General features: G+C 44.3%; 1 protein-coding gene across 14 annotated transcripts in view; it reads right to left on the reverse strand.

The window, feature by feature from the left end:
• CAMK2G (calcium/calmodulin dependent protein kinase II gamma) overlaps positions 1-20231 on the reverse strand; it is a 121192-nt gene that overhangs the window by 9972 nt on the left and 90989 nt on the right. For 2 of the 14 annotated variants that reach the window (XM_086752258.1, XM_086752254.1), the window contains exons 13-18: positions 18462-18502; positions 9672-9704; positions 5749-5817; positions 4083-4127; positions 3371-3419; positions 1369-1482 (exon numbers count right to left, since the gene is read on the reverse strand). In XM_086752258.1, the coding sequence (XP_086608384.1) occupies positions 1369-1482; positions 3371-3419; positions 4083-4127; positions 5749-5817; positions 9672-9704; positions 18462-18502 (351 nt within the window). The remainder of the gene's footprint in view (positions 1-1368; positions 1483-3370; positions 3420-4082; positions 4128-5748; positions 5818-9671; positions 9705-18461; positions 18503-20231) is intronic. The other 12 variants (XM_086752260.1, XM_086752255.1, XM_086752261.1 and 9 more) reach the window with 9 other exon arrangements.

Raw genomic sequence — 20231 nt, forward strand, 5'->3', positions numbered from 1 at the left:
GTGAGTGAAGGGAAAGGAAGTGGGGCATCCAAATCACTGCAAATCTCAACTCAGAGGGGAGCGGGGTGGGAGAATGCTGTGCTACTTGGCAGAGAAGTGATGTGGCACTCCCCAGCGTACCAAGCAGGGCTTTGCTATGAGCAAGAGGAAGGACTTAATAAGAAAGCAGTGATGGACAGTTCACAGCAAAAAGGACTTCAGAAGAGATCATTTCCCTTCCATTCTGGCTGGGCAAAACACCTTTCCCGTTGCACCTCACAAACCAGTAGTTTGACATCCTTAGAGCTACTTCAAAAGTAAGAAACAGAAAGGCTCCAACTGCTGCATCATATGAGACACTGGTGCTGTGTGCAGGAAAGCAGGGAAGGAAGATAAGAGGAGACAGAAGAGGGCATGCCTGTTCCTTCCTTCCCAGACTGACCTGAACACAATCAAATACTCCAGACATTCCCAACTCACATTAAGGATCCTTCCATTATAGCTTTAAATAGTGAGGCAGCTAGTGCGGTATGTCCGTGTAGGGGAAAGGCTGGGAATCCCACCCAGATTGTCTCCAACCTAGTAGCTTTTTTCATATCAATTTTCAGAGTTTTTTCAGCCATAGGCTCCTCTACAGAGGCAGCTAATTCAGGAGAGATCAGGCACACGGTACCGTAACTGGCAGACTAACCACGGTACCAGCTAACTGAGCTAGCAAGATAGGCACGCAGGGTAAAGCTCACAACAGAGAAATGCCCCTCAGAGACAACATTATCCAAGATTTTTCACTCAGAGCACCTGACACTGGATTCAGAAGTGCTATGGGGTCTTCCAGCAGCCACAGCCTCCCTTCCAAAGCATCCTTGAAGCAGTCTGTAAGAACTGGCTTTTGTTCCTTTTGTACTTCCCAAGCACCATCCATGTCTGGGGTGCTCAGAAGTTCTTGTCAAGTGAGACTGAATCCAGTTTGTGCATCCCCTCCATAAACAGACCTGAACCACTGACCCCATCCACCACAAGGAAAACTAAGAGATGCAGTGACTTGCCCGAGGAATCCCCAAAAGGCAGTGTCTCTGCAGAGAACTCCACATCTCACCCAGATGAAAGTAAGGGAATGGAAATTAGCTTAGGACGAGGTTCTGGTTTGTTTTTTTTTTTTTTTTTTTTTTTTTCAGAAAGGGAAGGAAAGGTTTGGAAATTTTCAGTGTGCAAAGGAGGGTATTTTGCAGGAAGGGAGATGATTTCTTTTTATTCTGGAGTACTGGAAATGAAAAATCAACGTTCTGGAAGGAAGCTGAGGAAAGGAAAAATCTTGGGGAAGGAGAAATGGGAAAGGTGGAGGGAGAGGTGGGGAAAAGATGCCATGAAGCACTGCACCCCTGGACTTACTGGCTGAGAAACAGAGAGAAAGCTGGGACTGCATGGACTCAGTCTGTGTTTTGCTCTCACTGTGCCTCCGTCCTTCAAGCAATGAGCTGCCGTCCCCGGTGGAGAGAGGGGGAGCTAGCATGGCAGGGAATTAAAACACAAACACAAACAAAACACGCAAGTTCAGTAAATAAAAAAAGAGAAAGGAAATAGGAGAACATTAAAGAAACCACAATGCTGGGCACACCACATGCAGGAGTATCCTCCGGGGCAAAGCCAAGTAGACAGCTCTACAACATGGACCTGCTGTGCAATTCAGAATGACACAGGGGTGGGCGGGTGCTGCCGTTAGCCCCACCACAATGAAAACAACATAGCCCTGAGGCAACTGTCACTGATGGATCAAGACAATGTCTCCCTACCCCAGAGCGAGAGCAGAACAGATCTGCGTAACCTGTTGTCTATTGAAAATAAGAAGTTGGCAGAGGAATTGCACAAGCACTTCCCTTTTCCCAGAGTCACGGCTATGCAGAACGCACAGAACTCCAACACTCCCAAACCTTTTGGTCTATCTAGTTTTGCTTGAGTGCTTGCTTAGCTTAAAACCTGGAGGGGCAGGAGCTGAAAAGGAACACAGGTGAACACTGCTACACTTAAAACTGAAGCACTAAAATTACCAGAGCTGGCCATAGCACAAACCATTACTGTGCAAGCTCCTTCCCTCCCAAGCACCATGGAGATGCTCCCTTCTATTAAAACCATAACAAAATTTTCTAACCTCTGCCAAAAAAAATATACCTCAGTTTTGCTTTGCAGTAACATAGCCCTATACAATTTTTCATAGATTCAGCCCTGGCCAGCCGCTCTCCTCCCCTCACACCTTCTGTTCCGGTCCTAGCCTTCTCTCCTCCTCACAGCATTCATGTTCCTGACTTCCAGGACCTGTTGGCTCAACTGGCGCAAGCCCGGGACCTCTCCTGAACAAAAGCTGCCAAAGGAGACAAGGCTGTGGACAAATATGTGTCCTGGATGGATATCCAGCAGAGATTAGCTAAATCAATTTCATTACCACAGTACCACACTTGTGATAAGCCACGGGACAAGCATCAGGAACCAGCCTAGCTGACAGAGGTGACATTGCTGTTATACCACTGGGTCAGCATTGATTTTTCCCTGGATACGTAACTCAGATTTGACTACAGGGAGAACGAGAATACCTCTGCCTCAAAATGCAAACTATTAACACATTTGCCTCAGAATGCAAACTGCATTCATCCATCCTGAACCTGCTCATTCAGGAAAGTGTCTGCTCGTCCTTCTTTAGGAGGGTCAGGAAAAGGACAGCTGCTCAAACAACATAAGCAGATACGGGACTCAGAGCTCCTTCATTTAAAGGTTTTACAAGCATGGAATATTTATGATACAGTCACTGAAAGGTGTGAAATCTCTTCTCAGCCTCTCGCTCTACTGATATCTCAGTTAAGGACATAAAAAAATAATTTTCATTCAGAGACGACAGGCTGAGAATTACCTTCATCTTAGAAACAAAAACAGACCCAAAGAGAAAAAAAAATGAAGAGGGACGTATGTGCATGTCACTAAAGAGGTTCCCAGAAAGGGACGAGAAGGGAGACTGAGCAGAAACAGAGAGGTTTAAATTCCCTGTAACCTACAGGGAAGCAAAAAATCACAACCAGCCTCCAGACCTCAAGGGACTGGTAGGGGTTTTCCAAGCCTAGCAAGGGACTGGAGATGAACAGATTATGATATTTGCAAGAAAAGAATTCCAACTCTGAGACAAAAACAAATTAGCTCAGGGCAAACAGTGTTTATATACCACAGAGGCCAAGTCAGCTGGTTCCCCAATGCATGGTCCCACTGTGACAGGGATGACAGCGTCATGGCAAATTTATGAACTGAGTCAGACACAGAAATCTGGGAAACTAGTTCAAAGCAGTGATCAGATTTCCAGGATTCCCTGCCTGCACATAACTGTATTAGGAATTCTAGGCAAAACACCTACCTTTCAGATCCTCATCTTCTGTCGTGGTGTTACAGCTCTCTGTGGAACCCTGCATGGCAGAACAGAGCATTACCAGGCATCAGCAGTCAGGAGCATGAATAAATAGTTTGATTTGTTTGTGACGGAAGATGGGGAAAAGCGCAAAAACATTGGCAGGGATGGTAGGGAGAGGATGATACAAGGAAGATTTGGATGGAAGCAGGCCAAATATTAAGTAAAACTTAATGGCATCTCTGCACAGCTTTTGCGTGTTTAAGCCGTTCAAGCCGTCCACCCAGAACTTCTACAAGGACAGAAGTTACCAAACTCTGTCAAATGAGATCAAATAGGAGTTGCTTCTGTTTGGAAGAAGAATAGCCACAAGAAGCTAAAGAAGGGTTCCTAGGCTTTCTCAGAGGAACAGGTCTCCACTTCCCGAAGAAAAAAAAAAAAAGTACATAAGTGCCTGTATCTTCTCTTCCACTCTGCATACAAAAGAGAGTGGTGATTACACACTGCAGTAGAAAAGAGATGATAATATTTGAACAATTGTCCCTACTCGGCCTCTTCTAGAGATCCACAGCCATACAACACAACCCTCCCAGTCTCCTGCCAGCAGTATTCAGGAGCATGCTACAAACCAGACGTTGGAAAGGTAGAAACCAAAGACACACGAAGGTAAGAACAACAAGAGAGAAGCAGAGGTTTTTCTGACAACACTCCCATCCCTTACCTTTATGCCATCTGTAGCATTATGGACAACAGTTGTTTGAGGCTCCTAGGAAAGGATGGAAGAATCATTAAACTCCAGATCCAAAGCATTCTCTAATTTCTTTTCACTCCCCAGCAAGTGGAGAAAAGGTGACTTGACATTTAAAAAAAAAAAAAAAAAAAAAAAAAATCAAACCACAAACTCCAAACAGCACACATGTGCTTGCGTGCGCACACACTTCCTGCACAGAAGGTTTCCTGAAGAGAGAGGCTACACTAAAAGCTACAGTTGCAAGGAGAGAAAGCCCCCAGCTTCCCTGCAATTACCCCTAATTCCCAATTTGCCTCCAGTGAACCAGGCTGGCACAAACACCAGACAGCAATCAAGCAGCCAGTCTGCACCCTCTGCTGCTGCTCATGAAGTAGTGACCCCTCAGCAGCATCCTCACTGGAAAATGCTTCAGAAGAGGGAGAGGGGGAAGAAAAGATAATACTGGGCTGGGATCTTTGTCTCGTAGTCTTTTGGAAAGTTTGCTGGGTATTTTACCCTAAAAAGGGACATTCATAATTTCCATAATAAAAAGGGGATAAGCCAGACCACCTCAATGCATCTCAGAGAGGAGCTGCTAAGTTAACTGGGCTGTGAAAAAAAGCACATTTTTCTATAGGTCTCTAAAATTAATTCCAATTTCAGTAATAAAACAATAATTAATAATTTAGAAAGGCTCCCTCACTATCAAAACCATAATGAACAAAGCCAATGAAGGGAAAGCAGAAAATTATGAAGTGTCCCAAGAACCCTTTGCCCTACAACAAACAACAAAACCACCAAATCCTACCCCTCAAAAAGCACCAAATCCAACTCTCCAGAGACACACAACAAAGAGCAGCTACCAGGCCTAAGGGTGCTAACTAGTTCCTGCACCCATCCCTTCATTACTGGGACAAGACTTCAGCATCCTGCATCATCTCCTCCCACTGCTGTCACTCTTGCAGGGTGGCTCAGCGAAGGGACCGGGGACTGTGATGGTGCAGTGATAAACACTCACCCATCTGTCTCGGCCAGCCGCTGCACTGCTGCCTGATCTTCCAAGCATACTCATGCGGACCACACTGAGCTGTGCTGTTAAATGTACTAGGCACGGGGCACCCTATGAAGCCCACTGCACGCAGCCCAAACAGAAAACGCTAGCCCAGCAAGACAGCGAGCTGCAGAGGATCAACCACACAACTGAGCAGGCCAAATGGGCCACCAAAGGATTCCTCTAAAAACTCGTTGCCTGCCCTTTCTTCTGTGGTGTCCTGAAATCCATCCTCCATTTCCTGGGTGTTGGAGAGTGGATGGAGCTTGCCACTCTCTTCTTCCAAACCAGCCTCCCCAAAGCCAGCAGGAACAGTTGAACGGGACACACAGAACTATACAGGGATGGCACATGGGGAAGTCCAGGAAAGCTGCGATCCCCACATCCAACCACAGCTCTGCTCAGCACCCCCACCCCAAAGCCTGTGAGGCTGTGATCAGGCCCCACAGCAGCACAGGGACACAGACAGAACGAAGCCAAAACACAAGCTGAAACAGAGCAGCACAAGCAGCACTCGGGATGGAGGGGAAGGAGAGAAGGGGAGAGGACAGAATCAAAATTAAACCAAACAAGAAAAAAAAAAAAATTAGCGGTTGGGGAAGATACCATGGACGTCTGCACTGGGGGTGTTTCTTTTGCAGTGCTTACTATACTGGTTTTGTTGTTGCTCTGTGGCTGAGACAGAAAAACATGGTTTTAGTTCACCTGCTGAGCAGCAGAGACAGCAAGAAAATGACAATATTGCTTCAATCCCAACCATCTCCTCAGACCCTCCCCTCCCCACAGGCTTGATCACCAAGAAGAGGGAGGAAGGAGGAGTGCTACCCAGGTTGCTGGACATCATCCTTCCCTCAGAGGCAACAAGGATGTGCCAAAACCCAAATGTGCATGGATTGCCAGAGCTATAAGGAAGGAAAACAGAAGGGAAGAAAGCATCAGCCCTAAGGCATGGGGAGAATCCTGCAATGAGCATCAACAGAAGTATTTGGTGAAGAAGAGAGAGAGATGGCAGCAGTCCCGAGAAAAAGAGACTACAGAAGTGAGACACACACAATCGTCATGGTGCAGTCTCGAACAGGGGACAAATTGGAGTTGTGTTTGAGGAGTCCCAAAGTGTGCAGGAACAGTCCTAGATATGTGATGATGCTGGGGGTCCTAGGGAATCTACTGATGCAAGAAAAAGTGTGGTCAGCCCTAGAAAAGGTAGTGAAAAGGTGAAGTATGGTGTGTTGTGTCCCTGCTGTGACCTAAACAAAGAGACTTCAGGACCAAAATATGGAAAGGGATGGGATGCAAAGAAAAGGCCATGTAGTTCCCCAAGTAGCAAGTCCTCTGGATGGGGCCCAGTAGTTTATAATCTTTCCCCTCTTCAATCTCTCTTGTAGCTGTGGTAGAATAATAAAATCTCCAATTCCTGCATTCACACAGCACAACAGTGAGGCAGTCGCCATCTGGCTGCAAAGAAATGTCCCATTGAGTCATGTACGTCAGTTATGTCAGGAATGAGCAAACTCTGTGTTTGCAGGAAGACAAATCTGTGCCCACCAATATATAGATCCTAGCCCACAAATCCAGTCAGTTGTTGGAAAATTCGATCCACAGTTACACTGCTGTAACCCCCACACCAGGAAGATAGCTCTCTTGCTGCCAATGGCAACAATGCCAAAATCAGCACTGCAGGAGCCTCACTCAAACTCCTTGGTTTACAGATCAGAGGTACTGGATGGGAGCTCAGAGCAGTGTGACCTCATTGCAGCTGGTCTCCACCCCACTGTTCTTGGGGAGTGCAAACTCATACTGCAAAACATCAGGCCTTCATCACCCAGTAACCACCACAAAGAGCGCAGAAGTCAAATGCTGAGTTGGAAAATATCTGCCAGAAGTTTAATTATGTCAACCAGAGAAAGACTCTGTGAGGTTGAGACTTCACACACAACTACTAATACTTCAGTTTTTCTTCACAAGCAGCATGCCTTGGCTTTGCCATCACTTTTGGAGAGCGAGAGAGAAGAAACAGAAGAGGAAGATGGGGCAGGTGGAGAGGGGAGAAAGCAGAAGAGAGAGGCAGGAATGAATTATTTGAAAGTCAATGGAAAAAAAAAAAAAAGAGCATATGACACACATCTCCAAAGCTAAGAAAGGAGAAACATTTCACAAGTTACTGTTTACTGCCTCTTTCTATACATCCCCACACTGTCCTAAGACTTTGGCCTTCCAAGAGCTTTGCTTCCTGCATATATTTCCAGTCTGATGGCAGAAGAGATGACAGGCCACTGTGGATGTAAGAGAGGAGCAGATCAACCTGAAAAAATGAATCCCAAGCTATTTTGTAGCATAAACACAACCGAATTTCTGGCAACGCCTGTGTCCACCCCTCCACACAGCACTGAGGTTCCCATATTTCTTCAGAAACAGTGATCCTAATGCAGAGATCTGTCTTCCAAACCTCTTCCTCTGAGAAGAGCACAGCCCATTTTTCTTAGTCCACTAGGATAAGAAGATAAAGTTAGCATGAAAGAAGCTATACAAAAATACTTCGAATTTTTTTGGGAGGCTTTATAAATGAAGCTAAATGGACAAATAAACCAAACATTCAGGAAGCCCCTGTTCTGAAAAAAAGCTGACAGCAGCTTATTAGGTGTGGGACGCCACCTTACAAAATGCAAACCCATGCACACTCAAAGCGCACAGCCTACCCTCCAGGCTGCACTGAACACCCTGGTCATCTATCACACTCCTCCTCAGCCAGTGGGCCAAAGAAGACCCAGTATCACGTTTGCTAGTCCAGAATCACATAGCATTTTAACTCCAGGACAGAGTCCCAAGGAGGTAAGAGGCAGAAGATATAGCCTAAGCAGTTTTCACAACTTTTTCTCCAATGGAGACATCTGACATATTGAGCTTCCAGCACACACTTGTGTCCTGTGGCCACTTAACCAACTGCCCTTCCCTGGAAGACTGGCCTGCCCTTCCCAGAGCCCCAGGTACCATAGCCAACTCTTACCCCTCGTCCCCCTCCTCCTGCCAGCCAACGTCACAGTCACTGGGGCACGCTGCGATCCTTGGTAATTCACAGCGGTGCAGCTCAAGTCAGAAGAGACCAATTCACCTAAAAAGGTGCCAGGCCCTTCTTAAGATCTATGTAACACAATAAGTTTTGGCACAGGAGTTGGCAGCGCTTCCTGAGCTGGACAAGAGACAGACAGACAGGCACAAACAACACAGAGGGTGCGAGAGAAAGAAAACAGACCAGTGATCATATCGCGAGGGACACACGTTTCTAGCCAACTCAAAGAAAATAAGTATGAACACATGGACCGTCTCTGGCTATTTAGCCACCTTCACTGCTTCCATGTTTTCCGAAGCTGACATCACACGGTTTACATGTCCCAGCTGCTTTAAAACAACATGCAGAGGGAATTTAAGTATTGCTGGTAGTGGGCAGAAAAAAAGAGCAAGAAAGGCACAATGAACTCCTGCCCTGCAGTTTCCCAAAGGCAGTGCTGGTGAAAAGTTTGTGTTTACATAGTTTTAAGCGGTCATTGAAGGAGGAAGAGGAGAAATATCTTCCAGATAGCAATGCAGGAGCAAATTATTCTGCTCTTTCAATACTGTCACATTCCTGTTCCCACCTGCAGTAGTGGAGAAATATTTTCTGTTCCTTTTCTCTGTAAAGGAGATAATGCAATAATTTTTTTGGATTTGGTTACTGTTCATATCTCAGTGTCAGAGACAAAGGCATTATCTAATGGGCTGTGTATGACTCCTTACAATATGGCACTGGCCAATTTTCTCTTTGCTCCTTGAGAGTGGATTTGACTACTTTTCTGACAAATTCTACAGATGTCAAACATCTGGATGGATGAAAAAAGGAAATGAATAGGAGAGGGGAGACAGTTACTGGATATTTGGTCATGCTGGGAAACATAAATGAGATCAGGACGAAAGGAAGTTTTGGATTATAAAGGCTCTGACAAACCTTTTCAGTAAGTATGCTAAAAAAAGTGACCAGCAGCTCTGAGCTGCCCGGTGGTGTTGTGCCCACACATTTCATCTGAACAGTGGAGCCCCATCAGTCTCTGCCACATTTGGAGCGACTCCCAGTTTGTTCTACATTGCAGGGCTCCCACCAAGGATGATGGCATCAACACCAGGCAAAGCACCCGCTCCTCTTTTTGGCACCTCTGCAACAGAATCACAAAGCCCCATGTCCAGCCAAGGCACGCACCTGCTCTGCTGAGCCCAGGAGAACCACTGCCTTTTTTTGTTTCACGCTCAGAGCAAGCAAGGTCAAACTGCACTGCCAGCAGTTGATTCTCTGCACAAAATGGGAACTGTATGACTGGCCGGGGACCAGACAACCACAGGGCCCTTTTAGTGAGGACATGGACCTTTCAGTGCACAAATGACCCCCCCGCCACCGCCCCCCTGCACAGACATGCTATGTAGGGTGATGAGCACAAGCCGAGCGTGCATGGCATGAGAATGGCGGACGCACGAATCGCAGGCAGCTTACGGGAGGTGCTCACCATCAAATGCACACTGGAGCTCGACTTCCTTTTCTGGACACACCATTGAGAGAGGGAAAGAGAAGGGAAGAAAGGAGATGAGAAGAAAAGCACAGAAAACTATTCACACATTAGTGTGCCAGCAAGGGTCCCGCTGCCAATAACACTCCCCTAGGTGCAGGTATAAGCAGCAGAAATGCACAGACACGTGAGAAGGTGCAGAGAGAAGTCACCGTTCAAGAACATGATTACACACCATGGGAAAGGGCATGGCTGAAGACCCCCATCTACTCAAACATTGAGGTCAGACCATATGTGCCCCACACACTGATAAAAGGAGAGAAGAGAGAGGAACACATATGCATGAGATGGGGGATTCAAGGGGGTGCCTCTATGTGCTCTCCCGCCTCACAAAACTGTGCAGCTTACCCAGCCACACTGAAGAGGTAGGCAGAACCCCGCTGTGTGTTCACATGTGAAGGAAGCAGAGGTGTGTCTGCAACTACGATCAGAGGGTAGGGAGGAGGGCACAATGGAGGAGCATCCCCAAGGGCTAAAGACAGGTAACTTCTGTGCATAGCACGGGGAGGAGTAAGGCTCCCTCACACAGAAACTGGGGCTGATTGGTGAGGCAAGGTGCACCTATGCTCAGACACAGAAGAAAAGCAAGAAAGACAAAGAGGCAACTCAACAGCCAGAACACCATGTGCTCTCACAGATACTGGGAGGAAAACAAACAGAGAGCAATGCTCAAACACTACCCAATCTTATCTTCTTGGACTCTACTCTTGTTCAAAGGCATCTTCAGTCATCTTCAGAGACACCTTCACACCAAACTGCACTCTCCAGTAAACTAGGCTCAGCGTGCATTTCTCTGCTTTCACTACACTCAGCATCACCCTGTCCAAGCTGATCCTCGCAGGTCTTTCAGCATTACAATGCTACCCCTTTCCCCTCTGTCTCAACATACATTTTCCATTTACCCTTCTCCTCTGGTACTATTCTAGGCTATTTCTTTGCTGCTTGCTACAGAGTCTGGCTCACAGGGCAGCATGCCCCAGCCAAAAACCACGATGGCATGGGCTCAGCTACATAGGTCTGAGCTCCTGCACAGCCTCTGGAGCAGCCCTTGAACTCAGTACAGGCCATGGAGTTGTACTTCCCCATTTCATACACTGAGTCTCCACAGCTTTCACCTTGAGTATTGCTTTCATCCCTGCTATCCTCATGTCAGACCTCAAGCACACTTGCAGACTGGCAGAAGTGCCCATGTTCAACTTACACCCAGAGCCACATTCCTAATCACATCGTACAGCCCAGACTCACACAGCTGCTGCACAAACAAACTCAACCCAGCAAAGCTTCTGCCTCATCTGATCTTTAACTCCAGTACAGACAGACTGTTCAGCACTGGGCTCACCAATCTTCTACTTCATGGAGGCACAATACAGGGCTTGCCATTACCTGGTTTACAAACTTGTAATTCACCTCATGTTCTTCTAGAACAATTTAGCTTCTCCACAGGCTTTTCCTCAAGCTAGAGCTGAAATAGGATGTACTACCAGTGCCTGAACACAATGCTTAGATCACCAACAACCCAGACAAATCCTTGTATCCAGTCACAACAGGGAATTTTTAACCAGAAGTGGAAATTCACACCAGGTGAGAAACTGCTCCAAAACTTCAGTTTTTATTTTTAATGTATCCTATAAGTTGCAGCAGAAAAACAGAGGCTTTATGGAGGGAGGGTACTGCAGGGAAACCTCTCTAAGGAAGACACTCTCATCTGAAGTTTATATAGATTTCCAATTAGTTACAGGAACAAGAAAAGGAGCAGAACATGTTAAGAGACAAGCAAAAGATTCAATGTGAAAGAAGAGTCAATCAAGCCATAGAGAAGACAATCACTCTTCTATATTAGAGGCACAAGTAACACCAACACAGAAGGAAATAGAACCCTCTGCAGATCAGAATTTAATTAGAGTACAATCTAAATTTAAAACAGCAGTGGTCTATTAACATGGCATGATGTATTGTAGAATCCCAGAAAGCACATTATTACTGTCTACTACAATAACAGGGAGAAGAAAAGCTAGCTAGGCAACGTGAAAGGCGTGGGGAGTGAGTTCTGTGTTAAGATCAGAGCATGAAAGTACTGTTACAACTCCAAACAGGTTGGATAATGCCAAGGTGAGGCAACAGCAGTATGTGCTAAAGCATCAAAACTTATTAAGGCAAAACATACACAAGGAAATTACTAAAACCAGATCAGTCTCCCACTCCCCTCTGTAACAGCTGCCTCAGAGCCAACTACATCACCTTCCCAAGGTGACTAGCTGAGTAAGCAAAACTTTTTGTTCCTCTTGTAATGTGAATCCAACTTAGCAAATTAAGTGAAACAACAGAAGTTTAGTTACAGACAGGGTTGTTTTTCTCTTCCATAACAAAGCTACATCTCTAAGTATTTCTAGGCAATGCAGAGATATGCTAGGGAATGCAAAAAATTGTTAAAGGCAGACAGATAGCCTACGGTAAAGTACCTCACCGATCACTTTAAGGATCTCCCCACATCTGGGTGACAAAACAATCTCCCAAAGCAGTATGGACAACATTTTCCTCTCAAATCAAGGGAGGAATGTTTGTGAAAGTTCTGTTTCTGTATTTGTGTGAAATTCAGGTGCTCCTCTCAAAAGAGGAGCAGATTCTCTACAATGAAACTTAAGAAAGACTCTTGCTTTAGGTAACACTAAACAGAAATCAGCAGATGACAGAAGATAACCTGAAGAATCACTGTCTCTTCAGCAGAGCAGCAATACTAAAAATGGCAAGTGTAAATCATTCAGAGCACCTATAAAAAATGCAACACATACTAGAAAATGTTACAGGAAGCAGAGTGATTCCAGGCAAGGTCCCATTCACAGTTCTGGGCACTTAACATGGATATCTTCTTACCACAGCTTTTTGCATTTCTATCTTCTACACGCAGTTCTCCCCCAGTTTGATACTGGCAGTATATTTATGTTAAAATATCACACTTGCTGCAACTCATATTCCTATAGAGAGTGTACTAATTTCAGAACTTAAGATAGGAAAAAAAAGGTTGAATGAATTAAAAGCAGATCAGTGTTGTTCAGCTGCCTGAACTAGCAGACCTGAGGTCCTATTTCTACTTCTGCTTTAGTCCTTTTGTGTGATGCTGAACAAATCATTTCATCTTTGTCAATCCATCTTCTCTCTTGCCCTTTGTCAGCTTGTCTATTCAAATTGTAAGCTAAGAGGCAGGGATTTTCTGCTTAGGCATCGCTACAGTGCTAAGCACACTGGACCCTTGATCTCAATTGGGAGTTTCTAGGCATTACAACAATGCAGTGAAAAAAAGTGAATGCATCAAAGGTGGGTAGAATCTGTTGCTGGATGTCAGCACTTCAACAGATGTGAAGCACTCTCCAAGTATCCTGCATAGAACAGTTCTGCATAAAACTGCCGTTGAGGTGACCTTGGGTTCTCCTCATTTAGCTTCACCATAACAATCTTTAAACAGTACGGCTTTAAGATCATAAAAAGCCCAGATACTGAAACAGATTAACTCCTGTTGGTCACCGCATGGATTTTACTTGACCTTTGCAGATTTTCCAACTCTCGCAGATTTTCTAAGGATTCCCTGTTGGTTCACCTTGTTACTGTGCCTTCTCTGTCTAAGGCACTGTCTCTTCACAAACTGCTTTCTCAGCAGCCATGCCAGCTTAGAGACCATCCTGCCTTCCCCACATGCTCTTTACTGGGCAAAGGGCAGGGAAAGCTGGTACCCACCAGGCATAAAATGTACACTTACCACAACACTCCTTACAAACAGCAGAGCGAATAGTATTTGGTGTCTCTTTGCAGTTATGCAAGATGAAGGACAGGTTTTAGAACATTAACCTTGTCACACCAGAAATCTGGATTTTTACTCTTTCAGTTGACTTCTCCTTTCAGCTATGCTATTCATCTTTTACTGGGAAAGAAAACTGTGCATGCAGCAGAGAGACAAGATAGAAAATCAACAGATTTTGCAGAGCATTGCAAGTGAATGCTGTTAAAATCTCCTGCATCCCATAGGATTGTCCAAAAGTTACTATGTAAACAGTATTACACTGGACCTGAAAAACACTATTGATATGATTTTTGTACCCCCTAATCACAAACCAAAGTACTCAGGAAAAAGAAAAGAAAATAAAAGAGGAAGAAACTGACAAAGAGCTTAGAGAGAAACTAATTTTAAAATAGTCACAATTACACACTTAACTAAAAACAGCACTTTGTGCATTAACAAATTCTGATTATAAAGTCCTGCTAGGACTGGAAACACACACATCCTCTCACACCAGCAGGAAGGGAAATTCCCCTTTGGGAAAAGAAGGAACACAACTGTTTGAAGTGCTGCCCAGGGAGAAAAAAAAGTCAACAGTAGGACTGCAACACTAACTACAGGGAGCCCAGATCCTGACAAGGTCAGAGAAAGGACATTCAGCATAGTGTCCTTAATCTTCACCCAGGTGTCTGCCCCAGCCCATTCCTTAAGCCCTCCCTCACCACACAGTGGATGGCAAGTCCAGGTCACAGGCAGAAAGGGGAACAAGAAAGTAAGTCGATTTGACATAAAACTATCTAAACTAAGTTTTAAAACAGCAGCTGCACAATGTTGCTCAAAAATTCAGAATCTTAAAAAAAAAAAAAAAAAAAAAAATACCTGGGACCTACAGCCGTGGCCACAAGATACGTGGTAAGTTACATGGCTCTGCAACTCGTCACTCAGTATCTTCTGGCCTCACTTTCTGGATTTGAAAGCAGAAAAGCACACTCCTTGCAGATAAAACCTGGCCCTTCCTTGTTGCTACTCCATCAGCTTGGATCCAAATTCTGCCTGAAGAAAGTGAGTGCAGCACTACCAAAGGTTGGGTGAGCAGGGTCAATTTAAGATTCAAGGCAGTTTAAATCATTCATTATTTAAGATAATGGAAAAGTTCTCAAGTACCAAGCTGATGAAATATCTATCAATTAGCAGAATTAGTACTTGAAATAGAAGCAGTAGTGCAAAATGAAAACCAGGAATGCTTCAAATAGATTTTGGAAAGGAATTTGCTAGAAGAGAGGGTCATACACGTGGAAATTTATCAAAATAATGCCAATGTGGACACACCTATATTGGAATAAAAAATGTTTCCTTTCTGTCCTTCTCTCCTGATTTAAGCTCCCCTCCCTCCATTTCCAAGATGCTCTGATGCAGGTAAAACACATGCATTCCCATTGCTTTAGTGTGTTAGGCTTGCGTCAGCAAAGGATTAAAGCCAATTCCTACAGAAATAAAAACTGTGGCTTTTACTTAGGTATCAGCTCAATACAGCTTACACAAGATGCTCATATTACCACATGCGATCAATACATCATTCCTCTCTCATTTATGCTAACTCAGCAACAACACGTTGCACCTTGCACGGACACATTTTCATAGAGTTCTTGGGAACAGAGTATCATAAAGACATATAGGCCTCACTCAAACTTGCCTAATACTATGTAACAAAAGTCTTACTGTATTTGTTATATCATGCAGGATTCTAGCATAGACAGCTCTGAATACCAGCCAAAAGCACCAGAAAGTTACTTTGAACAGAAAGTAAATTAAGACAAATAAAGATTTTTTTTTTCTCTCAATGGGCTTAAAGCCATTCATTTTTATACTACTGTAACGATCAATTTGTGGAAGAAATACTCTTTCCATTCTCATCTACTGTGTGGATATCTGTAGCAACATTCTCATGAAACACAGTCACTCTGGACTAGATAAAGCTAGTGAAGAAACTGAAATATTTTCTCTCAAATATCCAGAAGGAATTAATTTACAAGAAGGTTTTAAGAAAAAAAAAAAAAAACAAAACCACACAACCACACAACAACAAAAGACAACACTCAAAGAAAACATCCAACCACCAAACAAACCAAGAGTCTCCATTTCTGGAAAGAACATGAGAAACAGCCTTACCACATGGCACGTGGTCAGCTGTTCTAAACCTACATCTGATGTAAAATTATTTATATAGGAAGCAGGAGTGAAAAGGATACCACAAAGCTGAAAATCTGTTTGGTGTTCAAGTCATGGCACTACTGCAGTGGGAAAGAATGACAGTTTGCTATGAGTAATGCAAGACCAGATGCTCTTAACTCAACCAGTCGCTGGCACAAGTTGTTTCCAGAACTACCTAGGATTAGAAAATGTGTGGAGCTAAAATTACAAGTTTCCTGCATAAGTAGCAATGCATGAAAAGCAGGCTGGTTACAACGGTGAAGCCACCAACCAGACAGTGACCAGCACAGAGATTGCTGCATAGCAGTCAAGTGTGCCAAGTACTGCTCCAATAAGCAAACGGAAATGGTAAAAGGCCACTCTTCCGTGGTATGACTAATGGGAAGCACCACCATACACGTAGATGGTAAGGAAGATGGTATGACTAATGGCAAGGAAGAAGATAAAGCATGTAGCCACAGAACTACGGCAGAAGTGTTAAGGATGTACTACAAACACACAAAGACCACTACCTGCTCTCTATCGTGTCCAAACTTAGTGCTGGGGGGAAGTAACCTGTACTTTAAAAAGTCTGCATTATTTGAGGGTTACTCAAAACATCAGCTTTAAGAAGAAAAACATAATTTTTTTTCTGAATTTTAAAGTTTATAGAAACGAGGACTCGAAAGCCATACCTGAAGACAGACACCGTTTGGGGAAAACGAAAAGCTTAAACAACTCTTCTGAGGTCCCTCAGCCCAGGCTGAAAGTGTGTGATGCCTTCTGTGGGCACCATTCAGGTTCATACTGCAGAGTAAGACTGCTCTAACACCTAGGAGCAAGCAAGTTGCATGCAGACTCTTGACTACAGGTCTCCAGTGTCATGCAGAAGTAGAGAAGAGGTTCCCAGAGGGCAAGCCCATTCACCATGTACAGTGAATGCTATTGTCTCTAGTCTACCTTGCATATCATCACAAGTTTTCAATTACATCTATCAGGAACAACATATTCTGTGAACAGTTGAAAAACACTTCAAATCAGCTAGAAAAGCAAATCCAGCTTTACTGTTTTCACAGAAGAAGACAGAGTGTTCTCAGTGAACCAAATACCACGAGCTTTCTATGGAACCAGAAGTCTCTAACATACAGGTCTCCTTGTAACTACATGCCTAGGAAGCTGTGCCTCAAAACCTGTGTGCACATCATTGTCCATTTCTGGAAGATTTTGACCCAAGTTGTAGCACTCCCTTACTCTGTTGGAAATCAAGAATCCTGAGAAGAAAGTCAATTTTTTCTAGGTAGGTGACAAAAACTATGTAGATTTGTTGTCATCAGCTGCCTTTCCAGTTGTTTCTCCCCTGCAGCATTGGGATTTTGAAGCATTTATCTGCTAGTTCTCAGTTCATAACGTTTGAGACCATCCATTGTTATTCCACTGGGATTTTATGGTAATGTTTTCCATATCAACAGATGCAACATCTCAAACACACTTGCATTAGCGTGCGTGTGTTCAATGGGTGTCTATAAAAGAGGCAGGCATGTGCAAAGGCACAAAAGCTCACTCTTGCAGGCACATTTCAAAGATAAGGATCCTAAGGCAAGAACAGCAGCTTCATATAGCATTTTGGTCAAAAGAAACCCTGAAGACTTGTGTGTCATTAGGGCAGAACACAGCAGAACTGCAAGAATGCAGGTTTTACTAGAGCAATCCCCCAAATAAATACAACTCCTCTGAAAACACCTCATTTTCCAACAGTCTGCTTCTATTGTGAGCGCTCTGGGAACAGAGCCTCATTAAAATGGAAAAGGGCTAAGAGAGCAGGAGAGAACAAGTGTGCTTGTTCTGCAGTGTGCATGTCAACCCCTCAGCATGGAGAGAATGAAGACTGTCCACAGTGCAAAACCAGGAGATGAACTATTCTGCCTAACAGCTGTGGAGAAAGATTTGGACTTCAAATGGAAATGCAAGCAAATAAACCAAATCCTACTTCCCCATGTGTAGGAGAGTTATCCTTTGGAACAGTTAGGGGAAGACAGTGCTCTAGCCCATAACTGTCTCTACTTCAGTACTAGATGGTAAAGGGCTACTGCCTGCAACAACATACAGCCTTGGGAGTGGCCTAGTTGACCTCCAGAACTAAAGGACGACCATGCACACAAAGAGTGAAACTGAAGGGGAAAAAAAAAAATTCCCTTAGAAGGGAACAGGAGAGTGCTTGGCCTTCAGGGAAGAGGACGGAACTCTTAACAAGACTCAATTTCTGTTCTGTCCAAACATGAACATCTGGAAATGACTCCTTCCTCATCCCTCTTCCCAGCTCAGCCTTCAGCATCTGTCCAAGCAGGGAGACAAAGAGATTTCCATGGAGTCTGCTAGGTATCATCAGTCACTGACAATTGCTCTGTGAAACTTTGATACGCAGAAGCATTCTGCACTGAATAGCACAGACTAGTCAGAAGCACATCTTACACTTGAGCAAGTCCTTGGTCTTTCTAACCCACAGCATCAAACAGTTCTCCATACTTCAGAGAAAGAAGAACAAGAAGTCTTGCTGGTATAATAGTGTGCTTAGCTAGGTGTGTGATGTATAAGGTGCATGTAAGGAACATTACAATACCACCCAAGCCTCCATAACGATACCCTGAACATAACAATCCCAGCCACAAGAAAGGGCTGTGGTTTTACCCTGTAAGGGGATGGGCACCTGAGAAAGCGGCTGCCTTCAGTTCAGGTGGTGGGAAGTACAGTGAAATGGGAGAGCAAGAACTTACCTTCACTCCATCTGACTTCTTGTTCAGCAGGCTTTTGGCAGCTGTGGAGAGAAGTAGAAGTAGGTCAGATTTTGGATTCAAGACTGTTCTATTTCTCTCACCACTTCCCTCAAAACTGCAAAAGGACAATCATCCTGCTAATGCCTCTCTAAGAGCAAGAGACCTGGAAAATAAGGGCCATACACTCATCAAATCCCTCCTGATAGCAGGAGGATGCCATGAGGGAGGATAGGATCCCATCCTATCTATTGTTCACCTAATTAGGCAAAAATGCTCCCATTTTTACCATCTCAGGGTGACAAAGTCTGAAATGAGACTTTAGAGCTCCTCTGTTTCAATCCTGCACTCACACAGTGACCCTATCCAGAACTGCCAGCAGTTACAGGGGGAAAAGCTAAAGAAATCTGCCAGATCTTTGCAACAGGATAAAGGCTTTACCCTTAAGTGCAGCCATTCACATAACAGACTTTGCTTATAAATGGGGCACTGATAACGCAGAGGCCTCTTAATTACTGCTATTCACAGTTACTGTGGGGAAACATCTGGATAGCTGAAAGGAAGAACTGGAGAAGTGCAAAAGGCAGCATCTGATAACTGTTAAGAAAAAAAAAAAGAGAATGAGAAAAGAGACAGGAACTAGGCTGAATTTCTTCACTGAAAGATAAAGATGCTCTGCTGTGCTCCACTTGAACAATTGGCCCTAGCAATGAAAGTAAGAACATGATAAGCACAGGCAGGGAGCCCACAACAAATGCCGGCAGAAGGCACGCCTGGGACTGACAAAGGAACTGCTCCATGTATTACAGGAAAGTGGTATGTTGACAACTACTGTCAATAGTAAGACCCCATCTACAACCTCAACAGATACAGAACAAAGTTCACCTACTCATGAAGGATGTATTCAGTTGTTTTAACTTCTGTAAACAGCACGCTAGAGACCTACTGGCCCAACACACTGATAAGCCTCTCCTAAGCAGCTGCTGGGAAGCACATGATGGGTCTGGGTACTTGACCTGGATTTTAGCTCCAGCAAAGATGAGGCCTAGAGAAAAGGCAAGTCTTAAGACAATGCTCACACAACTGTTGAAATACCTCACTCCCAAAGACACGCTGACCAACTTGTGTACAGACTGCTGAACTGTTTATTACAATTTCTAAATTGGTCTTCCTAATTCTACTCCCTAATGCAAACATAAAGCTAGATCACGAACCTGTCTTCATTCCTGCTCTCAGGAACCACCCAAGAACACTGGAAGAACCTTGTGCAGAGGCTTTCCAAATGTGATGTATTAAATTACAATGCTCCAAGGTGCACACATAAGTTTCTTTGCTGTACACATACTGAAGTATCACAAGACTGAACCTAGAAGATAAGTTCTTGCCACCTTCAAGGCATGATGAAGGAGACCAGCTTGATTCCACATGCAAGTGAGAACAAAGGTGACCATGGGGTCAAAAGGGGTCCAGTGTTTATACCACACGTACATCAAGGCATCTCACAACTGTTGAAAACAAAAAACTACGGCCTTACAGCACTTCAGAAGGAGTAAAGGACTCTGCACCTTAACAAGTATCAAAACAGGGACATCTCTGAAGAGAAAAAAAAAAACAAACCCACACATAAGAGAAGGGAAACAGCACCACCATATGTCCTGGGAGCGACTCAGACACAAACTGGGAAGCAACATTTTTCACACTTTCTGCAGTTTCACACATTTGTCTTTGTGGACAAAAGACAGCTAAAATCACATCCTATGGTGTTAAAGCAAA

This window comes from Chlamydotis macqueenii, chromosome 7 (assembly GCF_036417535.1).
Source record: "Chlamydotis macqueenii isolate bChlMac1 chromosome 7, bChlMac1.mat, whole genome shotgun sequence".
Classification (NCBI taxonomy): domain Eukaryota; kingdom Metazoa; phylum Chordata; class Aves; order Otidiformes; family Otididae; genus Chlamydotis; species Chlamydotis macqueenii.